Source organism: Danio rerio, chromosome 8, assembly GCF_052040795.2.
Source record: "Danio rerio strain M-AB ecotype USA chromosome 8, GRCz13ab, whole genome shotgun sequence".
NCBI classification, from domain to species: domain Eukaryota; kingdom Metazoa; phylum Chordata; class Actinopteri; order Cypriniformes; family Danionidae; genus Danio; species Danio rerio.
Window position 1 is genome coordinate 42730336 of NC_141028.1, and position 27079 is coordinate 42757414.

A 27079-nucleotide genomic window follows, 5' to 3' on the forward strand; every position below is an offset into this window, starting at 1 on the left:
GTGATTTCCATTTGTACTACTTTTCACAAAACGTTTGTATAATTTCATTGTCTTGGGGGGGGGTTTGATTTAAATGTCTAACTTGATAATTGAAATCAAATTTTCATTTTGAAAAGATTTTCTTATTCAGAAAATTAAATCACTCAAACAAGGGATCACAACATTTCAATAAGTCAAAGCTCCTGCATTATACAAAGATCAAACCAGATCGCTTATAACATGATTCTCATGCACCTGCGAAACAAATGCTAACACTGCATACATTACAGTGTTTACAAACTGCAGTTTGGTTGCTATGTGACAACTTTGTTGATGATTAAGCACCTGCAAAGCAAATGCTCATAATGCAGTTTGTTTAATTACACATCGCCCTAAGAATGTCTGGCAACAAAAACACTTTATAAAATGAAGTCAGTGATATCTACTGGAAAGAATATCCCACATCTGACTTTGCATGAAATGCAGCATTAGAGTTATAGTAACCAGGTATATAATTAGACTTTCTAAAAATGAGCCACAAAAGCTGGTTTTCTTAACGTACCATGCCATACCATTTTGTGCCATGTTTATTATAAACCTATTGCAAAAGGAATGTGTTTTCAGTTTTGGAAATTCAAATATAATAAGTACATTGTGTGTGTGTGTGTGTGTGTTCCTGTTCTTTTAACCCTCTACAGCACTCAAATAAGTAGTCAGCATACCTCTTGTGGTGGCTACGTGGAGTAACAGCTGAGAGGCTAAGCCAGAGATTCAAACATCAAATAACAAAACAAGGAAAGAAGTTCTTCCAATGTCTTATTTATTTCCCAAATGGAAATGTACCTTCTTGATATTTTAAAGAATATTGTGTAGATTTGTTTTGATTTAGATTTTGTTCAAAGAAGAATACTGCGTAACCCCCCTTTCTATCCGTGAATGAACAGGTGACCAATATACAGTAAACCCTCTATATAACCCTGTGACCCTCTACCATGATCGTGTGACACAACTAACTATTTCATGTCTACTACACCCTCTTATACCTCTTAAAACAAGTAAAAACAAATGAAAAATCACAATTCATCCAGCAAAAAATATCCAACCTAACCTAAAATAGAGCTAAATATTTAACTGTACACTCTTTAAAATACTATTTCTACTACTACTACTAATACCACTACTAATACTAATACTAATAATAATAATAATAATAATAATAATAATAATAATAATATGTAAAAGGAGACAGTAAAAGGGGGTGTAGTTGTCGCGCGCGTACTGAAGAGCAGTGTTGCGCGCGCGTACTGAAGAGCAGTGTTGCGCGCGCGTTCTGATCAGCTGTGTTGTCGCTAGGGGTGTCACGATTTTGATTTTTAATTGAAATCGATTGAAATTTATGCTCAAATGACTCAGACTCGAGAGCTGAAAAAAAATTATCAGGACATCCCTAGTCTTAGCATGTATTTCATTAACTGATTTTCAGAAGTTTAAGTCAGTATGAAATCTACATTTGTAATGTTCACTTTGCAAACTCATGGCTTTTCTTTAGGTTAACAATTAAACTGTACACGTTAATCCAATAAAACTTATTTGTTTTGGTAATCTTCACAGTCTGACCTCTGCTTCTGCATCTGGAGTGGTGGTCAATTCTTTGTCAATGTCAATTTGATGACCTCAGCCACAATATTTTGAACCACACCCCTTTTTCTGTTAGTTTGCTATAAGAGAATGAAGCACAAAAATGAAAGCCTCACCCCTACCCAATATTTTGTTTCAGTCGGAAAGACATCAACATATTTAAACTCTCAGTTGCTTGCTGGACTCTCAGCAACTTCATGTTTACAGACTTCATACATCCTGCACAAACACTATCTTAACTTTTTTATTATTCTTAAAATACAATTACAATCTGATTTAACTTTCAAACTGTGTTTCCTACTAATCTTTGATTATGTTTACATGGACATCAGTAATCAAATTATTTGCCTTAATCTGAATCAGACAGTATGATTAAGGTGTTTACATTAGTTGCTTTTTCAATGTTCCTTTCATGATCTCGTTTTACATGTTATAGCACATCATTTGATTAACGCCATTGCATCATCACACTATCCACATATCCTCTGGAGTTCCATGTAATTTCGGGTGTTTCATTTTTAATTTGTCGACTTTAACTGCAATTTGGCCCTTTCACTTTCATTCAGGAAAATTGTATATATGCTCCCATGACAAACGAGATATTGGATCAAAGAGTGTTGTTTTATTGGAATTTGATGTCTTAATCCGATTTATGTTTAGTTCGATTATGACCTTAATCGGATTAAATTAATCAAAAAAGCTGTTTACATAGTAGACTTAATAGAATACTCTTAGTAGAGTATTGTCTTAATCGTATTAAAATCAGATTATTGGTGTCCATGTGAATGTACTTATTATTGCTGATGTTGTTTTGTTTGTTTTTAGTTTAACAGAATATGTGGGCATGCTCTATTAAATTGATTTTATTAAATGTTTTGCATTTATTAAATTGGTTTGTTGACATGTCCTCCAAACCTCGGCTGCAGAAAGAGCCAGCCACTCAATTAGATCAGAATTCACACATAATGATGGACCTAAGGGTATCATAGTGGATCGTGAAGATATCTGACTCAAACTATTTTCTGTTTCTGCTTTTTTTAACTTAACTAACTTAACTAAAATATAATACATACTAATGCCATGTATTTTAAAAACACTGATTTTTTTAAAAGAAATTATGTGTTACTAACAGAGAGTTAACATCCATAGATTCACATCTACCGTAACATCACTACCCCCATCCTGACCCACTTTAACTACAATCCCAGGTATGAATGTGTTTGTGGGCACATCTCCAGTTTCTCTGACCTTTGACCTCTGCAGCTCTCTGGGGGTCTTGTCTGCACTTGCAAAAACAAGCAAATCAGATCCTTTTACCCCAAACAAACACCTACATACAGAGGGCAGCCCTGTCTTACACACACATGGCTAATCACTGCACATGTGCACGTGTGCACACATGAACACAAGCAAGCACACGTGCACATACTAATGACCTTACACATACACAAACACACGCGCATACATGGCCTATAGCAATAAAAAACAAAGTATTTGTTTATGCTCACAAAAAAAAAAAAAAAAAAAAGTTTACTACTCTCTAAAAAGTGCTGGGTTGTCATAAAACTCAAGTTGGGTCCAATATTAACAAACCCAACATTGGGTTAATTTTCTTTATTAATTAAAAAACACGTAAACCAGAAGATTTATTATTATTATTATTATTATTATTATTATTATTATTATTATGCTTTCAACAACGCATGACAACAAAACAAACAGAATAATGCCAGGGTGATAGAAGGTAAATAATGATAATAACAGTACAAAAAATAAATAAATTAAACAAATACAAAAATAATAACTAAATTAATAAATAATTAAATACAATTCCTACAATTACAAACAAGCAGGATATTTACATTAATCAAAAATGTTAAAATAGAGCATAAATGGAGAGTTTTAATGGCCTTTCTACTAGCACTATGTCGAATAGTACAAAATAAATTTTTCAATTCCTTCAAAAAACAAAGTAAAACAGGTAATTTTTTTTTTTTTTTTGGAAAATGTACACTTATAAATATAAAACTAAATAAACAAAATTTATAAATTAATAACAAAAAACTTAATTATTCAGATTATCATAATTAAAATATCTAAAAATTAAGTTTTCAAAATGCAAATTAAAATTACAGGGCTCTATCATACGCCCAGAGGCACAATGCGGCACAAGGCGTGACGCAATTGTTGTTGGCTAGTTTCAGCTGGATGCAGGGGTCATTTTGACGTTTTGCACCACACTGTTTAAATAGCAAATGCATTTGTGCTCATATGCGCGCCCATAACCGTTTCTGGTGTAAAAAAGGAAGTGTGTTAAGGCGCATTGCTAGCGCTTCAAAATGGACCAGCAGAAAGCAAGTCTAAAGTCCAGCACAGAGCGCGTCAGTTGTGCGCCTCGCTTTAACATTGCTTAACACCCACAGGATGTTACAATTATCTTTACAAATGAAAAAGAATTATTGAAATAGAATATTACAAAAATTATTATTTTCTAGCCTACATAAAAACCACCGTCTCCATACCTTCTTCATCTCGGGAGTGGCTTTTTCAGTATTTTCAAGACAATTTGCTTGTGTATAATGTTATTATAAGCAGTAGTATTATTTTATATATGCATATTTATATTTGTTTTATTAAAAACAAGCTTAGATTTGTCCACCTATCAATGGCATGTGGATTTGGATGTAACTCAGTTTTTTTAGCACACTTCATTAGTATTGTTTATTTATTAGTTTGCTTGAAATTAGAACTGAATTTAGAAATAGTCTTGAAACAAATCTTTGTGCTTGACAAATAAAATTAATAATGTATAGGCTAATGGATGTCTGTGCGTACAACATGTTTCCTTATCCACAAAAGAGAGTGAAAGTGAAAGTAAAGAATGAGGAGTCTCATTCTCTTATTCTCACGCTGCAGATGCTCTGTTTAACTCTTATCTCTCTAGTGAAGCGTTCAGTTTTTCCACTTACAAAGTCCGTCATGTAAATAGCAAATGCCCTATGTTGCAACACAACTGACTCTTAAAGGGAATAGGAGATGAGACTGGTTTATTTTCAGAACACACCTATAACTCATTAAGAGAATAAGCTCAACCATGTTACACCATGTGCCGTGGCGCAAAGCGGATTTTTCCATCTCTAAAATAGCAAAAGTGGATTCGTACACACCCTTAATGCTTTTGCGACCTGCACTTTGGACTTTGCTCTTAGATCGTCAAAATAAAGCCCAAAGAGTACTTTTTTTTAAATAATGACAAAGCATCATACCAAAGCTTTTTAACATAACCACAGTGATGACCAAAAGATGTGGGGTACAGTTCCCAAATGCAAAGAACAAAAAAGAACAATTTATATCAATGTCCTTTTTAAATTTATTGCGAAAATGTTTGGAAAACTGGATGGAATTTATAAATTAGTTTAAAAGATATCTAATCAAATCGAATCACTTTTATTGTCACATCAGCAGCAGCATGTGTACTATGATGAGTGAAAAGCTTAGGTGCTGGCTCCAGACAGTACAAAATACAACAACAGTGCAAAATACAACAGCATACCCCAAAAAACTAAACAATATACAGTTAGCAATGCTGGCAATAAGACGTAAAAGACAATAAATAGGTGTATAAATAGTCTGACTGTTGGTGGGAAATTATTGTAGGCAATATTGTTTTAAGCAGGGATTGGTTAAAGTGCAGTGCATGCTACATCTTGATGGTATGCAGTAAGGGGTATGGAAAGAGTTTGTGTGAAGTGTGTTAAGATGTTTCTTTTATCTTATTTGTAACAAAAATTGTGAGGTAATGACCAAATACTTTTCCATTTAGGAAGTGAACCAGAAGATTGCTCAGACTTTTATGTCAGAATGCTGATGTAGCTGAAACTGAAGATTATGTAGAGGCGGGGCTTTCTTCTGCGCATCATTCCCTTATAGCAAACTAATGATAAGATAGTGTATTAATATGCAGCTGCTCAGGTTGACATTAACAGAGAGACAGCCTCTCCAAACACAGAAGCAAATGGTCAGACTTTCTTTAGCTACATTTCCATCCATCTATTTTTATGCACATGTTGGATTTTTAAAAAAAAAAAAAGGTTGATGGAAACAGATGCGCATACACTTTTTTAAAACTGCACATAAAAAAAATTACACGCATAACTGAGTAGGATAAACTTTTTATTCTATAAGAAAAGATGTGCATAAACTGTAATGGAAACCAAACAAATTCTAGTATTCGCATTAAAAAAGTCATGTCATTTGGTTACAAGAGATCATGTGATGATATAAATATGTGTGAATGGACAAACCAGCAGGCTGAGCACACTGTAAAACATCTGACATGCTGTACTGGTCGTTCTAAAACGCCTTAACCATTTCAGTATAAGTATTTTTACGTAACTAATAATGACCTCCAGAACTGTCAAAAGCATCTGCACTCCGCGTCTCACCCCTTCAAATGTCACCACGCGTTCATTGCAGTGTTGTCTTCTGAGGCGCAAGTCATTTATTAAATAAGGAAACGCAGCTTCTCAAACCGCAGCAAATTCTGTTTTTACTGTGGATATTTGGAGCAAGTTAATCAGGAAGTGATGATTTTGTTCCCTTTGACTTGTTGGATTTGAAATGCTGCTTAATTTATGTGTTTTATGCAATATTCTAGTTTTGCGTATAAAGTTATTTCATATTTTTGGATAGAAAGATAGCAATCCAAATGGTAACACTATTTTGGTAGTCCATTTGAGTATTAGTAGACTGTCTACCTAAAATCTGTCGATACTGCTCCTTCAACAGACATTTAACTTACTATAAGGCAAGTCATTTCACTCGGTGGCTATCTTTGAAACGCCTTGCGGACAGCATGCTTCGGCATTCTGATGAAGGGTGGAAACATTAAATTCTCCAAAACTACTTGCCAAGCTTTCAATTATGTTTCATATTATGAATAACCGATGCAATTAAACAACAACTGCCTATTTAGTTTCATATTGTACAAAATCTGCAGAAACTCACGTCTGGTTCGAGCCACTCCCTTGGAGAGTTGTCATTCTATAGCAATCGATGATTGGCTCCTGTGCTAGAAGGCGGGCTTTATTCACCATATAGCGATCGCTGATTGACTCCTGTACTAGAAGGCGGGGCTTCAATCACCATCAGTTACACTTTTCCCCATTCAAAAGTGACATGTCATTCGTATTCTATGGTCTTTGCTTAAAGAAACTTTGCAAATAAATGTCAACTTACACTAACCCTAACCCTAACCCCAACCCCAACCTAACAGTCTACTTATAATCTAATGAGATTTAGTTGGGATGTAGATGCAATGTAACTTAAATTCAACAAATGGACCATCTAATTGAAGTGACCAAACAAACATTTTCTGTGGATTGACTTAACTTGAATACTCACTTTAACAATAACAATGTAAGCTATGAAAATAAATACACAATTTATATTTAAATTACATTTTAACCTAACAGTTGTCCATATTTGACCCAATACAGTGTTATGACACTCCAGCATGTTTTAACGTATATGGAATCAATTAAGAGAGCTAAAAATCTGTTTTATTAGATAATAATATAGACTAGCTGTCAGTTTGCACCAACACTGAAGGTCATTCAGTAACTGAACATATTTCATCCTCCTTCAATCCCTGGCAGCCTCCTCTCCTCCTCCTCTATTATCTCTCCAGTTTTCACTTAATGATATATGGAGGTGTAATGAGACTCTTTCCTCTAAAGTTGTGTGATAGTCACGCGTACAGGCTTATCCTCTTAATTGTAGCAGCTTACAGTTACAGCAAACGGGTCTTCAGCAAAATTAGTTTTAACATTGAGTGTGGGAATTTGAGGAACACTCTTTTCTAATTTAAAGTTCCACATTGCTGATTTATTTTAACAGAAAACAACACAGACACAGCCTTTTCATGTTCAACGCAGATGATTTTGATTGACTGTTTGATGCATTCTTTGGTATACAGTTAGTTTCATATAAACACAAAGTTCAAGTACTTTCAGGCAATTATTTGCAATAAACTTCCATATCACCACACTGAATGAAATCAGTTATTTTAAATTACTTTACAGCCTACAACTAAATGAATAAATAAATGAATGGATGGATGGATGAATGGATGAATGAATGAATGAATGAACTCAGGAAGTAAAGAATTATGGCTCAGGTTTGGCATAAAGCTGGTAGAGCAAACACCCGCCTTTAAAGCAGCACACAAGACTTGGGTCAGATGTTAAACGTAGTATTTGGCGCTGATATGTGACATGTATCTGGGCCACATAAGTTTGATATTTATGACCACATTAAAAAAACATTTTGTAATTATTGTTGCGTGAAAAAAAATTCCGCCGGTCAGGTCGCTTTAAAAAAAGCATGCTCATAACACACCTAAAGTGCAATGCTTCATGGGTTTATCAGTTTCATTGCAGACATGACACACCAACGTATCTGCCCAAATCAGCTTTTGCCGGCCAGAGCTAAGCCAGAGAAATTTCCTATGTGGAAATAAATAAATAATTGACATAACCATACTTTCCCTTCCTAATTACAGCATTTTTTATTTTTTATTTTTTTGCAGTCAATGGCTTAAGATTAAATATTTATAACAAAAATTGCACAATTTAGTCACAGAGGCTTTAAATGAGACGTCCAGTCCAACAATCAGGAGCTGTTGTTAAAGAAAAAATGTCTTGAAAGACAACATCTAAACACTGTCTTCAGTTGTTTGTATCCATAGTATATAAAGAATAATAAACAGGGGTCTGTTGAATTTTATGAATTGTATGGTTTGCTTTGCATTGTGGCTGCATCTCGATTTCATTTGTGCAACAAGCCAAAATGTCCTTCGATGTCAGCAAAAATAAAATAAAAAAATAAAAATATAAAAAATATATATAAAAAATAAAATAAAATAAAATAAAATAAAATAAAATAAAATAAAATAAAATAAAATAAAATAAAATAAAATAAAATAAAATAAAATAAAATAAACTTTGGTGTGCACAGGGTTGTTGGTGTAATGTGTCTCTATGCCACCACAAGCAAGATGCCGCACTGGGCGATCACTCACATTGCCCATGCCTAAATCTCCCACTGTATGATATTATGATTTCCAGTTACGGTAGTCACATTTCCTTTAGTAATTTCTCTAGTCTTCAATATATCCTTCAAAAACCATTAAAAGATGCTCATAAATATTATTTATTATTTGTTGAAAAAATATTATTTTCTGGATCAAACATTTATGTACAGCATTTATTGATGTTAATGATTCTATTGATGTAAACACTTTATTGAATTAATTACAAAAGTTATTTGAAGGAATAGTGCATCTCAACATGTCATTTCATTCAAAAAGTTTCTTTTTTATGTTGAAAACGAAAGAAGATAATTTGAAGAAAGTAAAAAAACTTGTAACTATTGGCATCTTTATTAGGTAAAACAAATACTATGAGATTCAATGGTTCCAGCTTTCAAAATATCTTTTTCATTCATTAATTTTCCTTCGGCTTAGTCCCTTATCTATAAGGGGTCACCAGAGCGGAATTAACCACCAACTATTTTGGAAACAAACATACACTCTCGCATTCAAAGATGCACTCATTGCAGTCAATTTAGTTCATCCAATTTACCTAGCGCATGTCTTTGGACTTCTTTGGGGGAAACTAGAGGAAACCCACAGGAACACAGGGAGAACATGCAAAATCCACACATAAATGCTAACTGGCCCATCTGGGACTCGAACCAACAACCCTTTTGCAGTGAGGTGACAGTGATAACCGCTCAGCCACTGTGCAAAAACATCATCTTTTGTGTTTAAAAGAAAGAAACTCATAAAGGTTTAAAACAAGTAGAAGGTGTGTAAATGAATTGAATGTACTATCCCTTTAATGAAAATTGAGTCATGCATTGTTAGTTCTTGTGAACTCTGTGCAAATAACTAATGTTAACAAGAACAACTTTGGATTTTAATATTGCTTTATAGACCTGCACGATATATAATTTCAGCATAGATATCGCAATGGGATAATTTGCAAAAGTAACATTGCAGCATACGCAATGTTGGGTCTGGATTATAGTTTATTATTTGCATGTTTTTGAGGCATGATGATTTTAAAAGCATTCAAGCATAAAAAAATGTGTAACTTTAATAATGATTTTTATGCAGCATTATATTTGATGTGATCATTTAACATGGGATTGTTCAAATACTGTACCTAAATAACACGATTATTATTTTCCATTTTTTCTCTATTGTATTTGTCTATGATATAATGTTTTATATATATATATATATATATATATATATATATATATATATATATATATATATATATATATATATATATATATATATATATATAAAATGTATAATTTACTCCTTTGCAGAATCATTTTGATCAATCTAAAATTATGAATTCTTTCCAAATAGAGATATTAAAGTTATCTAGTCAAATTGTAATCATGTCGCATTATTTATCCCAGAAAAACACAATATCAAAATTGATAAATTGATTTTTCCAATATTGTGTAGCCCTACTGCCTTAGTTAAATTATGATTAATAAATGTACGCATATTGTGAATTACAACCTCATTGTAAAGTGTGACCAAAAGCTTTCTACATTCAAAAAATTACTTTTGATAAATTATTTAAGTTTTGGGGGGATAATTGAATTGTTTTATCAGTTTGTAAAACTGGTTTAGTTAATCAATTTGTTTTGGGTCACTATGAAGGAACTGGGTGCTCTGGTTTTCCCCAACAAGTTCAAAGACATGCGCTAGAGGTGAAATGGGTAAGCTAAATTGTCCGTAGTGTATGTGTGTTTGTCCTGGTCCTCCAGGTTAGGGGTTGAGCATTGGGCTAACAACCCACCCTGTAAAAAATAAATGTTACGAAACAACATGGTTCGGCTAAATATCAGGTTCGATATAATTGGCCCTGAGAGTAAGTAAATAAATAAGTCACAGTATGTAAAATATATTATATGTCAGTTAAGTCAGTGCTTATTTGTTTTTTATAATATAGTACTTGAATCCATAATGACTCAAGCTGCCCATTGCCTAGACGGCAAGCATCAAAGAAACCACTGAGCTCCGCAATGGTGATAAATATTATGACAAGGAAGAGGTTTACTTACAGCTTCTCAAGGGAGGATAAGCCAGCGAAGGAGCCATTTTTCAGCATGCGAATACGGTTGTTGCTCAGATTTCTGCAAAGAAAGGCAAAGCCGAGATGAAATGAGTCATTGTGATGACAGTCACTAATCACGCATTCATAGGCAGAGATGTAAAATAAAATCCCACCATGTATCCAATGAAAACACACCTCACTCAAATACTGTCATGCACACCCCTGCCAGCAAGCATGCTGAACTAAAACACACACACTCGTGTCCAACAAAAATATGCATATGCAGTAAACACCCTGACACAAGCATGCGTCTATGGCTAGACACCTATGTTATACAAGCTTGCCAGGTCTCACAAATAGTATTCATTTGCTGCCTACAGTCTCCATGACTGGAGCATTAGACTTATACACACCATTGGCCTAAAACGAACACTCACAAATCACCAAATGTGAGTGAAAATCTGCACCGCAAATTTGATCTCCCAATGCTAGGGAATACATTATAATACCAGTAACACCAGTCATTTTTCACCATGTGGAGACACTATTTTGTTTCCCATGAGGAAAACAGCTCATAAATTATATTGAATTATTTGTTTTGAAAATGTAAAACTTGTGAATGTTTTCTATGAGGGTTGGGTTTAGGTGTAGTGTTGGGGTGAGAGGACAGAATGCATTTGAAGTGAGTTTTTCTCCTAAGACAAGAATGGGTGCTTTTTAAATACTTTTAGGACAGCTTTGATGAAAGGTTTTGCTCCAATTGAAATGTTAACTACTGTATGCAGTCTGTGAAGATTAAAAATCACTACAGTATGTCTGTGGGACGTCACCATAAAACATGAAAACCCAATAAAATAAAGAACATGAAAACCCAATTTAATAAAGACAAATATTTTCATCTATATTACAAAAACACCTTCAAATGCACAAAGAGAGAGACACATACACACAACATTTCCAAAGTGATCTCAGTGTTATCTTGTAAATATATTCTGTGATAACTGATAAGAAAAAACTAAAATAATAACCTGGTTAACGAGGACAAATTACACTTTTTGCACTTCTTTTCCCTACCTGGCTAAGATTTGATCTCTTTCTGAACAGTTTTTTTATACCTTTTTTTTAATAGAAAAGTTTTGCATTCATTGTACCTATTAAACAAACACATTCATTTTCCTTTAAAAAAAAAGTAGGATAAAATTATAGTTTGAGAACGTTTTGAGCCCAGACCTATACATGCTGTATACACAGATTAACGAAAGCATGTAATATGTTTGCTACTTTTGTGTTATTAGTTAAATAAATTTACTGTCCATTGAGATAAAGATTGCAATAAAGCCTAAGAGTACTAACAAGAAATACGTTAAGGCAAAAAATGATTTTAATCCTTTAAAATGTTTAATAACAAACTTAACAGTAAAACGATAGTAAAAAAAATCCCCAAATCTAAATAAATCTTTTAACTTTAAACATTAAACGACTTAACAACTGTGTAAATTATATTCGTACTATATTAAAAAAAAGAGTAGTCGCTTCTACAGTAGACAGTGGCTGCAGCTCCTCAACAATAAAAACAATAACTAGTCGAATTAATTGCTATACCTGGAGAATGTGAACTGATGTCAACCATTGTTGTCTAGCTGGAGATGGGGTGCGGGTGTGATGCTTTGCATTCAGTTTTGTTTATTTATTTTTTTTACTTATAATGCATTACCCCCTACACTACTCATGACAAATAAAAATGTTCTAGTTTTTATCCTCGTATATGGTATTATCACAATATTAACTTAAAAACCAAATCAAAAATACTTCGGGTATTGCATTTGATATACATTAAGTTGAAGTTTAACAAGTTTTTTTAATACCACTAGGGGCAATTTAATAAGGGCAGTAGCATCATGAACACATAAAAAGAGAAATAGCTTTTAAACAATATTAAAAAGCACAATCCAGCATGCTTTATAAATACTACAAAAATAAAATAAAAAAGGCAATAAGACAAGCCCATACATTAAAAATGTATAAACTTGCTAGAATGTAAGATTCATTTATTCATTCATTCTCTTGTAGGCTTTGTCCCTTTATTAATCTGGGGTCGCCACAGCAGAACAAACCACCAACTTATCCACCACGTTTATTTTTAAGCAGCGGATGCCCTTCCAGCCGCAACCCATCTCTGGAAAACATCCAGACACACTTATTCACACTCACACAATACGTACAATTTAGCCTACCCAATTCATCTGTACCGCATGTCTTTGGACTGTGGGGGAAACCGGAGCACCCGGAGGAAACCCACGCGAACGCAAGGGAGAACATGCGAACTCCACACAGAAACGCAAACTGACTTTGATGTTCATGTAACTCTGCTATACTCCGCAGAGGCAAACTAATAATCTTGGAGCATTCAAAGTTTTGAGGCAATTTTTGTCTAACGAAGAGGAGAACCAGCATAAAAAGGAAAAGCCTATTATGCTCTCAATATCGATAGTATAAACAGTTCTCTACACAGTTTTCTACACAAAAAGAGTTCAGTTCCTAAGAACATACATTCTCTTATGATTCTCTGATCTCTACATGTCCGGATAAACCAAATGTTTCAACCAAATTAAATAGCAAAAGCATTGTAAAGTGGGTAACACTACAACAAAGACTCATTAGAAAATATTAGCAGTGAGAAACCAGATTGCAGCTACTTTGTTCAAATTTATTTGCTAAATACATCTGAACTGCATTAGTGATTAAGTCCATTTAATAAAATAATTATGAAATAACAACTATGATTTTAACCTACTTTTACGTACACTCTGAAAAATTAAAGGTATGAGAGCTGTCCCTTGGGAGGTACTTTTTTAGGGTCCTTAATAATACCTCAAGTGTACATTACTGTACCTAAAAAGTACATAAGTGTACCTCTTGAAATTTTTAGGTACTAAAATATATCTTTGAGGTACCAATATGAGCACTTCAAAGGGTATCACCCCAGTGACAGATCTCATACCTTTATTTCTGAGAGTGTATAATAACCCTAAAAATAGTGATAGAATTTTCAATCAATATTTCAGCACGTAAGCCAGATTAACAAGGGAATATGTTTGAACTATTAAGATAACCAATTCGATATTCAAGTATTTTGATGCTGTTATGAACACCACATGCAAATACAATATGAATATTTTTTTTAAGAAGAGCTCAAAAAGGTTTAATAATTCCAATAAATGTGCACAGTATTTTAAAGGGCCCACAATATCAATATTGTGTATGTTCATTATCACAATACATTGAATATTATTGAATATTATCAACAAATATCTATATAGTGTGTTTTAATAGTTTATTTAAGATAGCATGGTGCTAAAACTAAAAACCGAAGAAAAAGCATGAAAGCTGATGCCCAAAAGCGAGTTCATCGAGCTGACAGCTACAAAGAACATCAACTTTAGCCATCAGACAAGGCTGTTTCCAATTAATCTTCACAGCTTAATGGAGGGATGGAAAGGGCGAGGGAATGAGGAAGAGGAGGGGGAGGAAGCCATAATCTTGATAATCACAGTGGATACATTTTTACATCAAAAGGAAGTCGAGGTCCACATCAAACGCACGGCCTGTTCTTTTCCACGACAATTATCCCTTTCGCCATTGGCTAATGGGCCTGAGACCAGAGAGTCTTATCGGGAGGAAGAAAGGAAAGAGAAGATGATGGTATGGGTTGAGCTTGTGAACAACAGGTTTGGATTAGGTTTATGTCTCATACAAACAACAAACAAAAACACACAAAGGCAAGCACGCTGAGCTGAAATGTGTTTTATGTGTCAGCTTGATGTCTGTTTGTCCTTAAAACATCAATTTTACATTGTGATTTATCATACCATTATAACGTTCAACAATGGTTGTCACTTAAATTATGATGATATTATATAGAGCATATATAATGTAATGGCCTACAACAAGATCATTTAAATAATCAAAACATACAGTCCAAAATGTATTGTATCAGTACATTTCAGTATTTACAAAACATAAAACTACTCTATAACTGAACTCTTTTATTTGCACATTTTAATCTGAAGGTGTGTTTTTAGAGCCCTCATCTGTAAGGAGTTGGTAGATTGTTAAACAGATATTTAGAAACTAAATAATAATAATAATAATAATAATAATAATAATAATAATAAGTGAACTATCTGCTGCTACTTTAAGTAGTATGGCAAAAAAAAGCATGTGAAATGGCATTCAAGCTCACATTATTAGCATTTAACACTGAATAAAGCACAGTGTACATGAGGTGATTATAGTCGGTTTATCCTGTTGTTCAGCGGCAAGAAATAGAAACCATTTCTAAAGTATACATTTCAGGTGTTGGTTAGAACAAAAACTTCTTTTAATATGGAAAATATTCCTTGTCGTGTGGCGTTGCTTTTATTTAGAACATGATTTAAATCAGCCTTAAATGAGTCTTTAAGTTCAATAGTCAGGCACAGTCCCGTTGGTCCTCAATCTGGCAACCTGTGCTTGTCTGTGTTTTTAACCAGGAATGCAATACCTAGTTAAGCCAATGGTTGTCAAACTTGGATACTGCACCTTTAATTGACCCTTATCAGAATTTGCATGAACTGCACACTAGACCACCCTTTTAGGTGAACTCATGACTCATAGTTTGACTCCAACTCTGTCCAGAGAGAGGCGTGCATTTTAAGGTGCTTTCAAACCTGTGGTCTGGATTATTTGGTTTCCTTTTCACACCACACTGATTGCTCTGGTCCTGACTAGTTTAAACAAACCAAAGTGACGTCATGTGATAATATCCATGCCATTCCTTGGCCACTAAATATCCTTCTTAAACTGCTTTTCAATTGGTCAACCAAAGTAAATGAAGCAGGTCTAAGAGCAACTTTCTTCTTCTTCTATGCCACAAGCATAGCATAGTTGCACAAGTCTATGTATTTTGTCCCGTGCCATTTAAATCACATACAAAATAATGAAATCTTATAACAAACTAAATTCAAAGCCTATCACAAATACGTGAAAAAACAAGCACATTTAGATAACATAAAAACAAGCACATTATTTTACACAGCTAACAACACCTTTGTAAAAAATTACCTATTCAGTGATGAACAAGAAAATGCCTGATTTTGTGGTAATAATGCCAACAGCGCACATGGTATGCAAAAGTGCTTCTCTAGCACTGTATCTGATCTATGATTACATTTTTTTGTAATAGCAAATGCACACCTGCGTACCAGTTATGTACACCCCTGATAATTGCATACATTTACATCTTCTAAAGTGTGTAATTGTGACTCATGTAACTCTATCGCCTGTTCTCAATGTGTCACAGCCAAGAAAAGCATAACTGTCTTTAATATCCTCTTAGTGGCAGGAAGTGTGTTACCAATCAGCACTGAAGTGCATGTTTGCAGTATGGCAGTGTGTGTGTGTGTGTGTGTAAATGTTGTAATGGAGAAAGAGTGTGTGTGTGCTTCCATTTGCAAACCAGCAGCTGGTTTGTCTTATTTCCTGCCTTGTGACAAAAGTTAATGAGCAGATTTAATCAACAGCGTTTGAGGCAGTGATTTATTTTTTATTATTATTTTAGCACAAATACAAATTTTAGGTAAAAGGTCCTGAGTTCAATATCAATGGAATGAATGCATGGACATTCTAATATGTATTCACTGAATGAAAGTAAGCAGCTTAATAGAAAACAATTCTGCTCAGTGTTAAATGAACATACAATCCTCTATGAAGACAAACCACTGTTTATTTTCAGACCTACATTCGTTCTTCTGTGACACAATAATCGACATTAACTCAATGTTGCACAACAGAAGTCGAGTCAACTAAATTAAAGTAAAGACACTGTTTATAAATTGCATGAGAGCTTCATGAAATGGGTTGAGCTCCATGGCTGAGCAGCTGCATCCAAGCCTCACATCATTAAATGCAATTCAAAGTGTCAGATAAAGTTTAAAGCACACCGTCACTGGACTTCTACAACAGAAGAGATGTTTCCCATACTTCTCTGTCTGGAAAACCGATGGCAAGCTGACTGCATTGTGGCTAGTGTAAAATTTGGTAGAGGGAGTATTATGGTGTGGATTTGTTTTTTTAATGGTTGAGCTTGCCCCCTTAACTCCAGTGAAAAGGGAAATAACTCTTGATGCTTCAGCATACTAATAAAATTTGTACTATTTTCTGTGTGGGAACAGTTTGAGGATGGCCCTTTTCTGTTCCATTAGTGAACAAAGCATTAGTGCACTGTGGGGAGTCAACGGATCGTTCCAGAACCGAACAAGCCACAGACCATGTTATCCTTAAAAGATTGGTTGGTGCCTACGAGTCTGAGATTGATTTCATTTTCAAAGCAATCCACAGGCACCCAGCAAAAGGCAAATCCACAGGATAACTAGCCAGTCAACATCACAGTTGCGTGTTAATTAACTTTACACCTTAAAACAATAAGAGGCTCTACAATCAAAAACCCACCAAACCGGTTTTTGAGAAGTACCTTTTGGTTCGCGTGCCCTTTGGCGTCTGCAAGGAATACACATTCTCAGGCAGACACAGAAGCGATCAGAAACACTTCCAAAGTTTAATGGACATTTAAGTAAAACAGTTTATTTGAGTAATGTACGTTTGCTTTATGTTTCTGTAGGTTTTTGTGTGTACATGTTCCATGTGTTTAACAAAACTGTTATGGATAGTTATTGAGTAATAGCCCTCAGTGACAAACGAAATCTACAGAATGTTTGTGAAATACTTCATGTTTGGTATCGATTGAAAGCTAGGAACATTTCAAATGCATTGGTTTATATAAAGAAACCATACTATGAAAAGTGTCGATGTTATAAGACTTTATTTTAACCACTATGCTATCAAAGCAGCACCCACACCAGGTGTCAACCCGGCCTCCTAGAGGGCAGAATTGGGGTGTGACTCCACCCCGCACCTTATCTGATTGGACAAGCATTGTGTAGACCCAGCCTCTACCAAAGCCTATAAAACTTTGAACAAAGGAATTTCATCGTCGTCTTTTGCCGGTCATCTTTGCCAGTCGTCACCGCCGTCGCTGCCCGGACGTCGCTCTTCTCGTGCTGTGGCCGTTACATCGCCTCGCCGGAAGCCTCGTTACATTACGGAGCAGACCGCGACCTTCACTTGCTGCCGGCTCGACCCCCGATCTGCTTGTGCAACGGCTTCAACAACAAGCCATCGGGTCAACACATCCAAACTCTGAAACTCATCATAACTACAGGAACCCAGGAAGGACTTCGAACGCCGCTTTGTCCAACATCCGTATCCCTAGCAACCGACTAAGGAAACCCCTCTTCACCGACAAGGGAATTCCATCACGTCACTGAAGTTGCTACGCTGACCAATCAGCTTCGCCGGGATTTCCCTTTGGACCAGTCAAGGAAACCAAAAATTACATCAGAACGCAAGTAGCACAAACAAGGTTTCTACCCATTACTGAATCTGGTGTGAATTATGTTTAAGTAGTAAAGAATAGCAAAATTCTCTGCTTTTACGGTTTCTCTCAGGTTACAATGCTAAGAACTTAGCAAAGGCTAGAAGTTGAATCCACTCAGTCATAACTCTCCTCAAACTGCTTGTGCGTGTGTGTATGTATGTGCATTTGTTTGTTTTACGTAGATTAGTACTTTGTGTTATAGAGTAGCAATAAACTTTTGTTTCGTTTTAAGATCCGTGTTGGTGTGTTGTGTGCTTTATAAGTTAATGCCTCAGCTTCAGATACTGCTACCTTGCTTATTAAATAATTAGATACTGTTTTTATATTGTTATTGTTGGCCACGTAATAATATAATACAGTACTGCTTTACACTAAACGTTCTATTTGCTGGACAAATACTAAAGTTAAGTGTAAGCTTTAAATAATTCTATGTGAATCATGTTCGAATCTTTGATTCGAATCCCCAAAGTTTAAACATGATTTAAACCAAAGAGCTGATTCTTACAGCACAATGGATGAGCAAGTTTGGTGTGCACTTGAACCTATAAGAGGGACGTGAACAGAGCCCTGACCTCAACCCAATAGGACACCTATGGGTTAAAAGTCGATTAAAAGTGAAGCAAAGCCAAGCTTTTTTTTGTTGCTTTTAGAAGAATGGTCAAAATAACACTTTAAACTTTAACCATAAACACTCTAAACTTCTAAACCTTGTTGAAAGCCTCATCAGAAAGAATATACTGTTATATCTGCTGTTATATCTGCAAAAGTAACTCAATAAATCTTACAGATTTAGGTTGAGATATCATTAAAGTTGATGTGCATACAAAAGGGCGAGGCAGTGGCGCAGTAGGTAGTGCTGTCGCCTCACAGCAAGAAGGTCGCTGAGTTGCTGGCTCGAACCTCGGCTCAGTTGGTGTTTCTGTGTGAAGTTTGCATGTTCTCCCGGCCTTCGTGTGGGTTTCCTCCGGGTGCTCCGGTTTCCCCCACAGTCCAAAAGACATGTGGCCCAGGTGAATTGGGTAGTCTAAATTGTCTGTAGTGTATGAGTATGAGTGTGTGTGTGGATGTTTCCCAGAGATGGGTTGCGGCTGGAAGGGCATCCGCTGCGTAAAAACTTGCTGGATAAGTTGGCGTTTCATTCTGCTGTGGTGACCCCGGATTAATAAAGGGACTAAGCTGACAAGAAAATGAATGAATGAATGCATACAAAAGTAAGAGGTCCTAAAAAGTTTGTCATTAATGGCCTGTTCCCACTGAGTGGTACGGTATGGTTCGGTATGCTTTTATGGCCGTTTCCACTGTCATAAGGTACCAAAAAGCAAACCATGCCATACCAATTTTTGTTTAACCTTTCGAAAGGGTACCTAGCATGGCAAAATGGTACCATAAAGCAGAGACAGACGCGAAGCTGAATGCTATTGGTTTACAGAGAAATGTCACTAGCGCTTGTAAAAGCCAGGAGAATTAAAACAAAGGAACTGCAATTTTTAAATGCATAGCCAAGATATTATATACATATAATGATAAGCCATGGTTGACCCAAGCTCAAACAACCCTTGTCATTATCTTGATGAACAGCCACAAAGCCAAGAAGAACAAAATTCGTTGCGTCCTGTTTTTTGTTTTACGAAGCCTTCTAAAAGTGCAAGTGGTGCTTCTATATTTGTGATACCGAACTTCTTGAGCTGACAATATTAATGTGAGCATAATTATTAAAGTGCTTCTGACATCCAATCCTTTCCGAAGTGGACAAACGTGATAGTAAAACATAAAAAAACAGAAATATCCGGAACAAAAAAAGGAGCAAATGAATCTTTCAGCAACCTAAAACATGAACAAACTGCCCTAAATAACTATTATCATCACCTTTTAGACAATGAACTCAGAATGATGGAATCACTTTCTAACAAGAGGTCACATCTGCTGGTGAGGATTAAAGATAAAGATGGTTTGCACTGACTGTGGGCTATATGTTGATTGTTGTTTTGAAGCTAAATAAGGACTGAATGTAGGCTGTGTGTAGTTTTTCTGTAATTGGTAGCAAATCTAAGACTGTTAAGTGGCAGTATGTGTTCATATATGTTACATTTATTTGTTTATTTTATATAATAGCAGACATTACAGTAGGCTATTTCACATCATTGATCTGCAGTAATAATCAAATCTTTTTCATAGAAATGGTAGTAAAGGACATTTATACAAAAGCATTTATGTGTATAGTGCATCTGTTTTGTGACCCGTACAGCTTTACATCAATATTCCTTAAGCGAGAATGACATCAACTGAAATTTTCCATTGGTACCATTGGTACCCTTTTGGCAGTGGAAACACAAGCCTGATAAAGGTGACCCGTACCGTACCACTCAGTGGAAACGGGCCATAATTGGCAATAAAGCACAAGCACTATCTTTAAACCTAACCCCGAGCTTCTCCTTAACTCATGTATAGTCATATTAAACCAAAGAGATATGCCAGCAAAATATCAGAATCAGGCTTAAGCAGATGTGTTTTGAATGTTTTTAGGAAATGCACCCCATCAAATTATTCAATGTTGATTCAGTTCAGTTCAATATGAATGGTAGTGTTGAAGGATGTGATTCAACTGTAGGCCACACCAACCACAAATAAGCAAGCAAACATCCAAACCTTATCAACAAATTTTGACCCCTTTTCTTTCTATGACTAATGATTAGACTAGAAACCATGCTAATGACTTCCAGCAAACGCACACATGTGGACAAACTAGCCCATCAACATCCTGCCATCTAATTAGAGAGAATTAAAAAGGACATTTCAGAACCACACAAGTACCCAAAAGTGAGCCTCAGTGTTTTGGCTCAAAATGAATGAAAATGACATCTTGCTTTTGTCAGGCCATTACTAAGAGTGACTACTCCAAACCACTAACCGACTGCAGTCATCCTACTGTTGCAGGGTGTATGGAGGATCAGGATGCATTCTGGGACACGGCCAGCTGAACAGATCTTCAAATAGCTCTTTGACCTTGATCTACCCCGCCTGATGCTCTGCTCGGGCACATGAACCGTCAGCTAACTGAAGCCAGACACAAGATAAAAGCTCAAAACCAGACAGATCTACTGCATAATTTAATACTGAGAGACAGAGATATCGCTGGCAACAACACAAATGGTTAATTGGACGCAGAAACTATAGAGCTATACATAGTAACAGCCCCGTAGCCGGGGTGTGTGTGTGTGTGTGTGTGTTGGGGGGGGGGTATTCGGGTGGTTCGACAGACTTTACCCCCCGCTGTCAAAGGAACAGCATTTGTCTCATACATTTGAGCTCATTTGTCTTATTTTGACTATTAAGCAATCATAAGTTATCAAAATAACCCATTGAAAAAGGCATTGACACCAAGGGCAATCTGATGCAAGTAAAGTCAACTTTCACTGTATTCTAGTTAAAAGGAAAACATTTTATGACTTACTTTTATACTAAATATTAATTCTTATTCTTGATAAAAACGACGAAGAAAAAGTTGTGAAGCACAAAAAGCGGCTCATATTAATACTTATTAGGCTATTGTTGTTATCCATGAATTTTCTAATGTACAAGAAAAGCTGTAAAATTGTGAACCTTTACATTTGTTATGATCTGGTGTGTAGTTCAGGGGAGAAAACGAAGTGCGGATCCAGGTGCAGAATTTAATATATATTTATTGAAAGATATTAACAAAACAAATACTAAGACAAGGCAACAAAGAGCAAGAAACACATGGGCATCACGGGAGCAACAGAAAACAACAAAAAAGGAGAGTGGAACACAATTGAAATATATAGTGCTGGTAAAAAGTGGGAATGAACCGTAGCTGTGTGTGTGTGTATGTGTGTGTGTGTGTGTGTGTGTGTGTGTGTGTGTGTGTGTGTGTGTGTGTGTGTGTGTGTGTGTGTGTGTGTGTGTGTGTGTGTGTCTGTGTGTGTGTGTGTGTGTTCAAATGACCATAAGCCATCATGACCATGAGTCAGGTGCTGATTGTCGCAAAGCATTCTGGTAGTGGTAGTTCATGTAGTCTGTGTGTAGTTCACCAGTGAGATCTACAGTCCCTAGATTGCTGTTGATCTTTACAACAGTATTATTATTATTATTATTATTATGTTTATTTTTTATTATTCAAATATTTAAATTCTGAGACAGAGGAAAGTTGAACGTGCTGACCAGGTTTGTAATTTGTCGAATAAATGATTACAGGCCATAGTTTAAACTTTTAAACTTCAACAGATTGCTATTTTTCCTCTAGTGATACAGTATACCATAAAGTAGCCTAAAAATACAGAACATTTCTTTAATTTAAGTTTTTTGGAAATGTTTTTGGTACATCAAAAAGTGTGACCATTCGACAAGCTTATCCAGCAAAAAAAAAAAAAAAAAAAGTGTTAAAAATGTCACTAAAATGCAGTACTTAAATCTCACAATTAAATAGGAAATGGGTCGAATAACTGCAAAAATGTCCTCTTTTTGAAAAAAAAAAAAAAGAATGACCCCTTTCACTAGGCTGGCTACGGGCTTGAGTAATGAACGTTTTTTGGTCAGAAACCATGTAAGTGACTGTGTGCTGGTTATGTATTATGTAAGGTCTTCAGTTTCTAAAACTCACTTGCATAAATAATTTGTATATTTTGGTATTAAATTAAACATACAGAACATTACTACGTTTTTGCATGTAGTCATACAAACCAACAATTGCATAGTGAATATGCTGTTTATGGCTCTGAATAAAAATAATAATATTAATAATAATAGGTGACGCGGTGGCGAAATAGGCAGTGCTGTCGCCTCACAGCAAAAGGTTCAATGGTCCGAGCCTAGGCTGGGTCAGTTGGCGTTTCTGTGTGGAGTTTGCATGTTCTCCCTGTGTTCGCGTGGGTTTCCTCTGGGTGCTCTGCTTTCCCCCACAGTCCAAAGACTTGCGGTACAGGTGAATTGGGTAAGCAATATTGTCCGTAGTGTATGAGTATAAATAAGTGTGTATGGATATTTCCCAGAGATGTTTTATTTATTTATTTTTGTTTAAGGCCATTTGGTGATTTTAGTCATCATACAGTAGGAATCTGCCATCTTCTCATCAGTGACATGTATCTTGATTATTGCGTGTAAATTAAACAAGGAGAAAACTGAAGTCATTGCATTTGGGAACAGAGATGAGGTTCTCAAGGTGAATGCGTACCTTGGCTCCAAGGGTCAAACAATAAAAAAAAATGTCAAGGATCTTGGTGTTATTCTGGAGTCAAATCTAAGTTTCAGTAGTCATGTCAAAGCAGTAACTAAATCAGCATACTGTCATCTCAAAACACTGCAAGAATTAGATGCTTTGTTTCCAGTGAGAAAACTTTGTCACCAGCAGGCCTTTCCAAAAAGATGGTCAGAGAGTTGCAGCTCATCTAGAACGCTGCTGCCAGGTTTCCTGTCCTCAGGTCTTTACACTTGCTCCCATTTACATTCAGAATAGATTTTAAAGTATTATCACTTGTCTACAAATAACTAAATGCCTAGGCCTAGGACCTCAATACATTACAGATATGCTCACTCAATACAAACCTAAGAGATCACTCAGATCATAAGGAGCAAGAAAATTTGAAATTTCAAGAGTTCAGTCAAAGCAAGGGGAATCTGCCTTCAGCTACTACACCCCGCACTACTGGAATCAGCTTCCAGAAACGATCAGATGTGCTCCAACATTAGGCACATTCAAATGAAGACCTAAACACATCCATTTAGCTGTGCTACGTCTAAAAGATTACACTATTATGTCTTTCTTTTCTATTTCATCCATTTAAAACTGTTTTAACACATTTTACTCATTTTTATTATTTGTTTTATTTTCTTATACTTGTCTCTTTTATTTCTGTTTAAGTAAAGCACTTTAAATTACCATTGTGTATGAAATGTGATATAATGATTATGGACATCTTCTTGGACACTTCTAAGCTTCCAAATGGTTTGTTGCATTTATAAAGCGCCCATGTCTTGAGTTTGTTTATGATGCCATTTACTTTCTAAGTGCAATGAGAATCACAGGACATTTTTTTTACTCATATATATATACATACACACACACACATACACACACACACACACACACACACACACACACACACACACACACACACACACATTTACATATGGACAAAGACAAGAAAACAAGGTTACAGTAATTTGAGTATTCATAATGTGTTATTTTACACCACTGGACATATATAGTTATATTGTGAGGCAAATTATAATGTCACAGTTGTGAGGTAAATAATCGGATTGTGACAAGTTACACTGGTAAGATTCATTTTAAGAGGAATAATGCTACAATTATGATACACAGTTGTAATCGTGAAATATGATTAAATTGTGGCATTATATTGTGAGACTTCCATCAGATCAAGGAAACCAACTGTATTCTTCTCACATAACAGACAAAGATGAGTACACAACGACACTCGCATACAAAAATGCACACATGACATAAAACATGCTGCGTACAGACAAGCACAAAAGAACTTGAAGCGTTCTGCTCTGTAAACAAACTAAAACAGGCAGTGCTCCTGTTCAGCTAAACAGGAAGTGCAGAAAATGAGCTGTTTATACAGAGCTTGCCTGACTGAGGTCAGAGGTCAACCCCAGAGCGTTTCCTGCTCTGCTGTTTGATGGACAGTGTGGAGAGTACGAGCAGGTGGACAACAGAATGAAGGGAAGAGATAAGGACGGTTCGACAACAGAAAGATAAAAGTTGAGAATGAAAGGAAACAGAAAAGGAATCCAGTTAGAGAATTAAACTTATGCATAATGATAGTAGGAAAGAAATGAGGGTAGGACATTCAATAATAGTTGTAACATCATGTAAACTAGGGGTTCAAACTTTCAGCCCGCCACCCCTAAAATAAGGGGACTTGCAATCCCTTTATTGTTCAGAGGTGGTTATGAATATACAAATGTTGCACACATTACAATAGACTATTTCAATGTGGTCATGTCATTAGCACATGAAAATTTTCTGCTTGTTGTCAAACTATTTCATATCATAATCATAACTATTTCAATCATAACTTGATTTTATAACAGCTATTGTAACATTATTTATCAATATGTGGAACTTTTTAGACCCTCAGAAGCTATGGAAATTTTAAATGTAAAACAGGAAATATGTCAGAACCATTGTTATTGTTTGCGTCCCTCAAAATGGTCTATAGGCTTGTAAAAACATGAGCATATTGACAACAACAATTTTTATAGTCATTTATTAATTTGTTAATTTTAATATTAACCTCAGCCAATGAGACTGGTGGGTACAATGTTTTCAGCACAAGTCTATTCTTGGTTTAATTTTGCAGACCGTCATTCAGAGATCATTCTCAATGTTTAGTTGTGGCCTGTATTTATTAGGAGCCAAGCACCTATTGAACTTATTAGTGTTCCTATTATTATTATTATTATTATTCTTAGGCTTCTTCTTCTTCCACCGGAGTTGAATGGCAGCCCATAAAACCATATGCTTGAAAGTTGTATAATATGGTTCAACATTAACCAGAGCAAACATTATGGGCTCATAATTGTGCAAAGCGCAGGGCACAAAAACTATAAGAGTGTGTCTGAATCCACTTTTGCTATTTTATAAATGGAAAAATCCGCTCTGTGCCATGGTGCATGGTCTAACAGGCTTGAGCTTATTCTTTTAATGAGATATAGGTGTGTTTTGAGAATAAATCAATCAAAGTCCCATCTCAAATTCCCTTTAAGAGTCAGTTGCGTCACTCCATGGCGCATTTGCTATTTACATGTCGGACTTTGTAAGTGAAAAAACTGAATGCTTCACTAGCAAGAAAACAGTTAAACATAGCATCTGCAGTGTGAGAATGACAGAATGAGCCTCCTCATTCTTTACTTTCACTTTCATTCTTTTCCGTGAATAAGGAAATGTGTTACACACAGGCATCCATTGGCCTCGTAGCCTAAGTATTAGTTATATCTTATGCTATGCCCCATATGGTCCAAAACCTGACAGGTGGGCAAATCTAAGCTGGTTTTTAATAAAACAAATGTAAATATTTATAAAATGCACAAAATTTACAAAGGAAAAACAACAGAGCAATTACTTTCTGATCCAAGGCAAAGAAGGTATAGAACTGAAAGCAAGGCTCAACATATGAGATGCAGGTTAACATATTCAATTAACCAATAAGTAACCAGAGAAGCACATTTAAAAAGGAAGCAAAGGAACATGAAAAGGCAGAACAAACTAAACACAGGAAGGATGCATAGGAACCAAAGGAAACACTCCACAAGGGTACATAAATATCACAAGATGTACACACAAACACGCACACACACATATATACAGTGTATGTATGTATATATATATGTGTATATGTGTATGTATATATTAGTGCTGTCAATCGATTAAAAAATATTAACTAATTTATCGCACTTCTTAAAAAGAAATAATCACGATTAATCGCGATTAATCGCATTTAAAAGACTGAAACTTGTAATTTTGTCTATTCGAGTGTAAAATTAATGTAAATGCAAGACAAATACTATTTAAATTCAAAATATAATTCATTATTAGAATTTTTGTTTACTTGTAACACAGATTTCTTCATGTAAACAACATACCCACAATAAACCATCAAGATCCTGGCTTGACAGCCATATTTATTACAGAAATTAAAACAAAGGCATGTTAATGCCATTTAAATTTCAAAACAATCAATGCCAATAAAGAAAACATTGATTTCCATATTGGATTCGAAGTGGACTGCAAAAAAATGCCAAAATACAGGCATTGCAGATATGGAAAATTATAATAATAATAAAGTATTGAAAATCTGTGCAT

At 35.3% G+C, this 27079-nt stretch overlaps 1 protein-coding gene and 1 long non-coding RNA gene across 3 annotated transcripts in view; one reads left to right on the plus strand and one right to left on the minus strand.

Annotated features, from left to right (window-relative positions):
• adgra2 (adhesion G protein-coupled receptor A2) overlaps nucleotides 1-27079 on the minus strand; it is a 129274-nt gene that overhangs the window by 65661 nt on the left and 36534 nt on the right. Inside the window, 1 exon segment of the mRNA NM_001318071.1 lies at nucleotides 10768-10839. Coding sequence (NP_001305000.1) covers nucleotides 10768-10839 — 72 coding nt within the window.
• The window catches only part of LOC147842794 (uncharacterized), a 29571-nt gene continuing 18159 nt past the window's right edge, over nucleotides 15668-27079 (plus strand). The window contains exons 1-2 of one of the 2 annotated variants that reach the window (XR_015498307.1): nucleotides 15668-17023; nucleotides 18742-19315. This is a non-coding gene — a long non-coding RNA (uncharacterized LOC147842794). The remainder of the gene's footprint in view (nucleotides 17024-18741; nucleotides 19316-27079) is intronic. The other variant, XR_015498308.1, reaches the window with a different exon arrangement.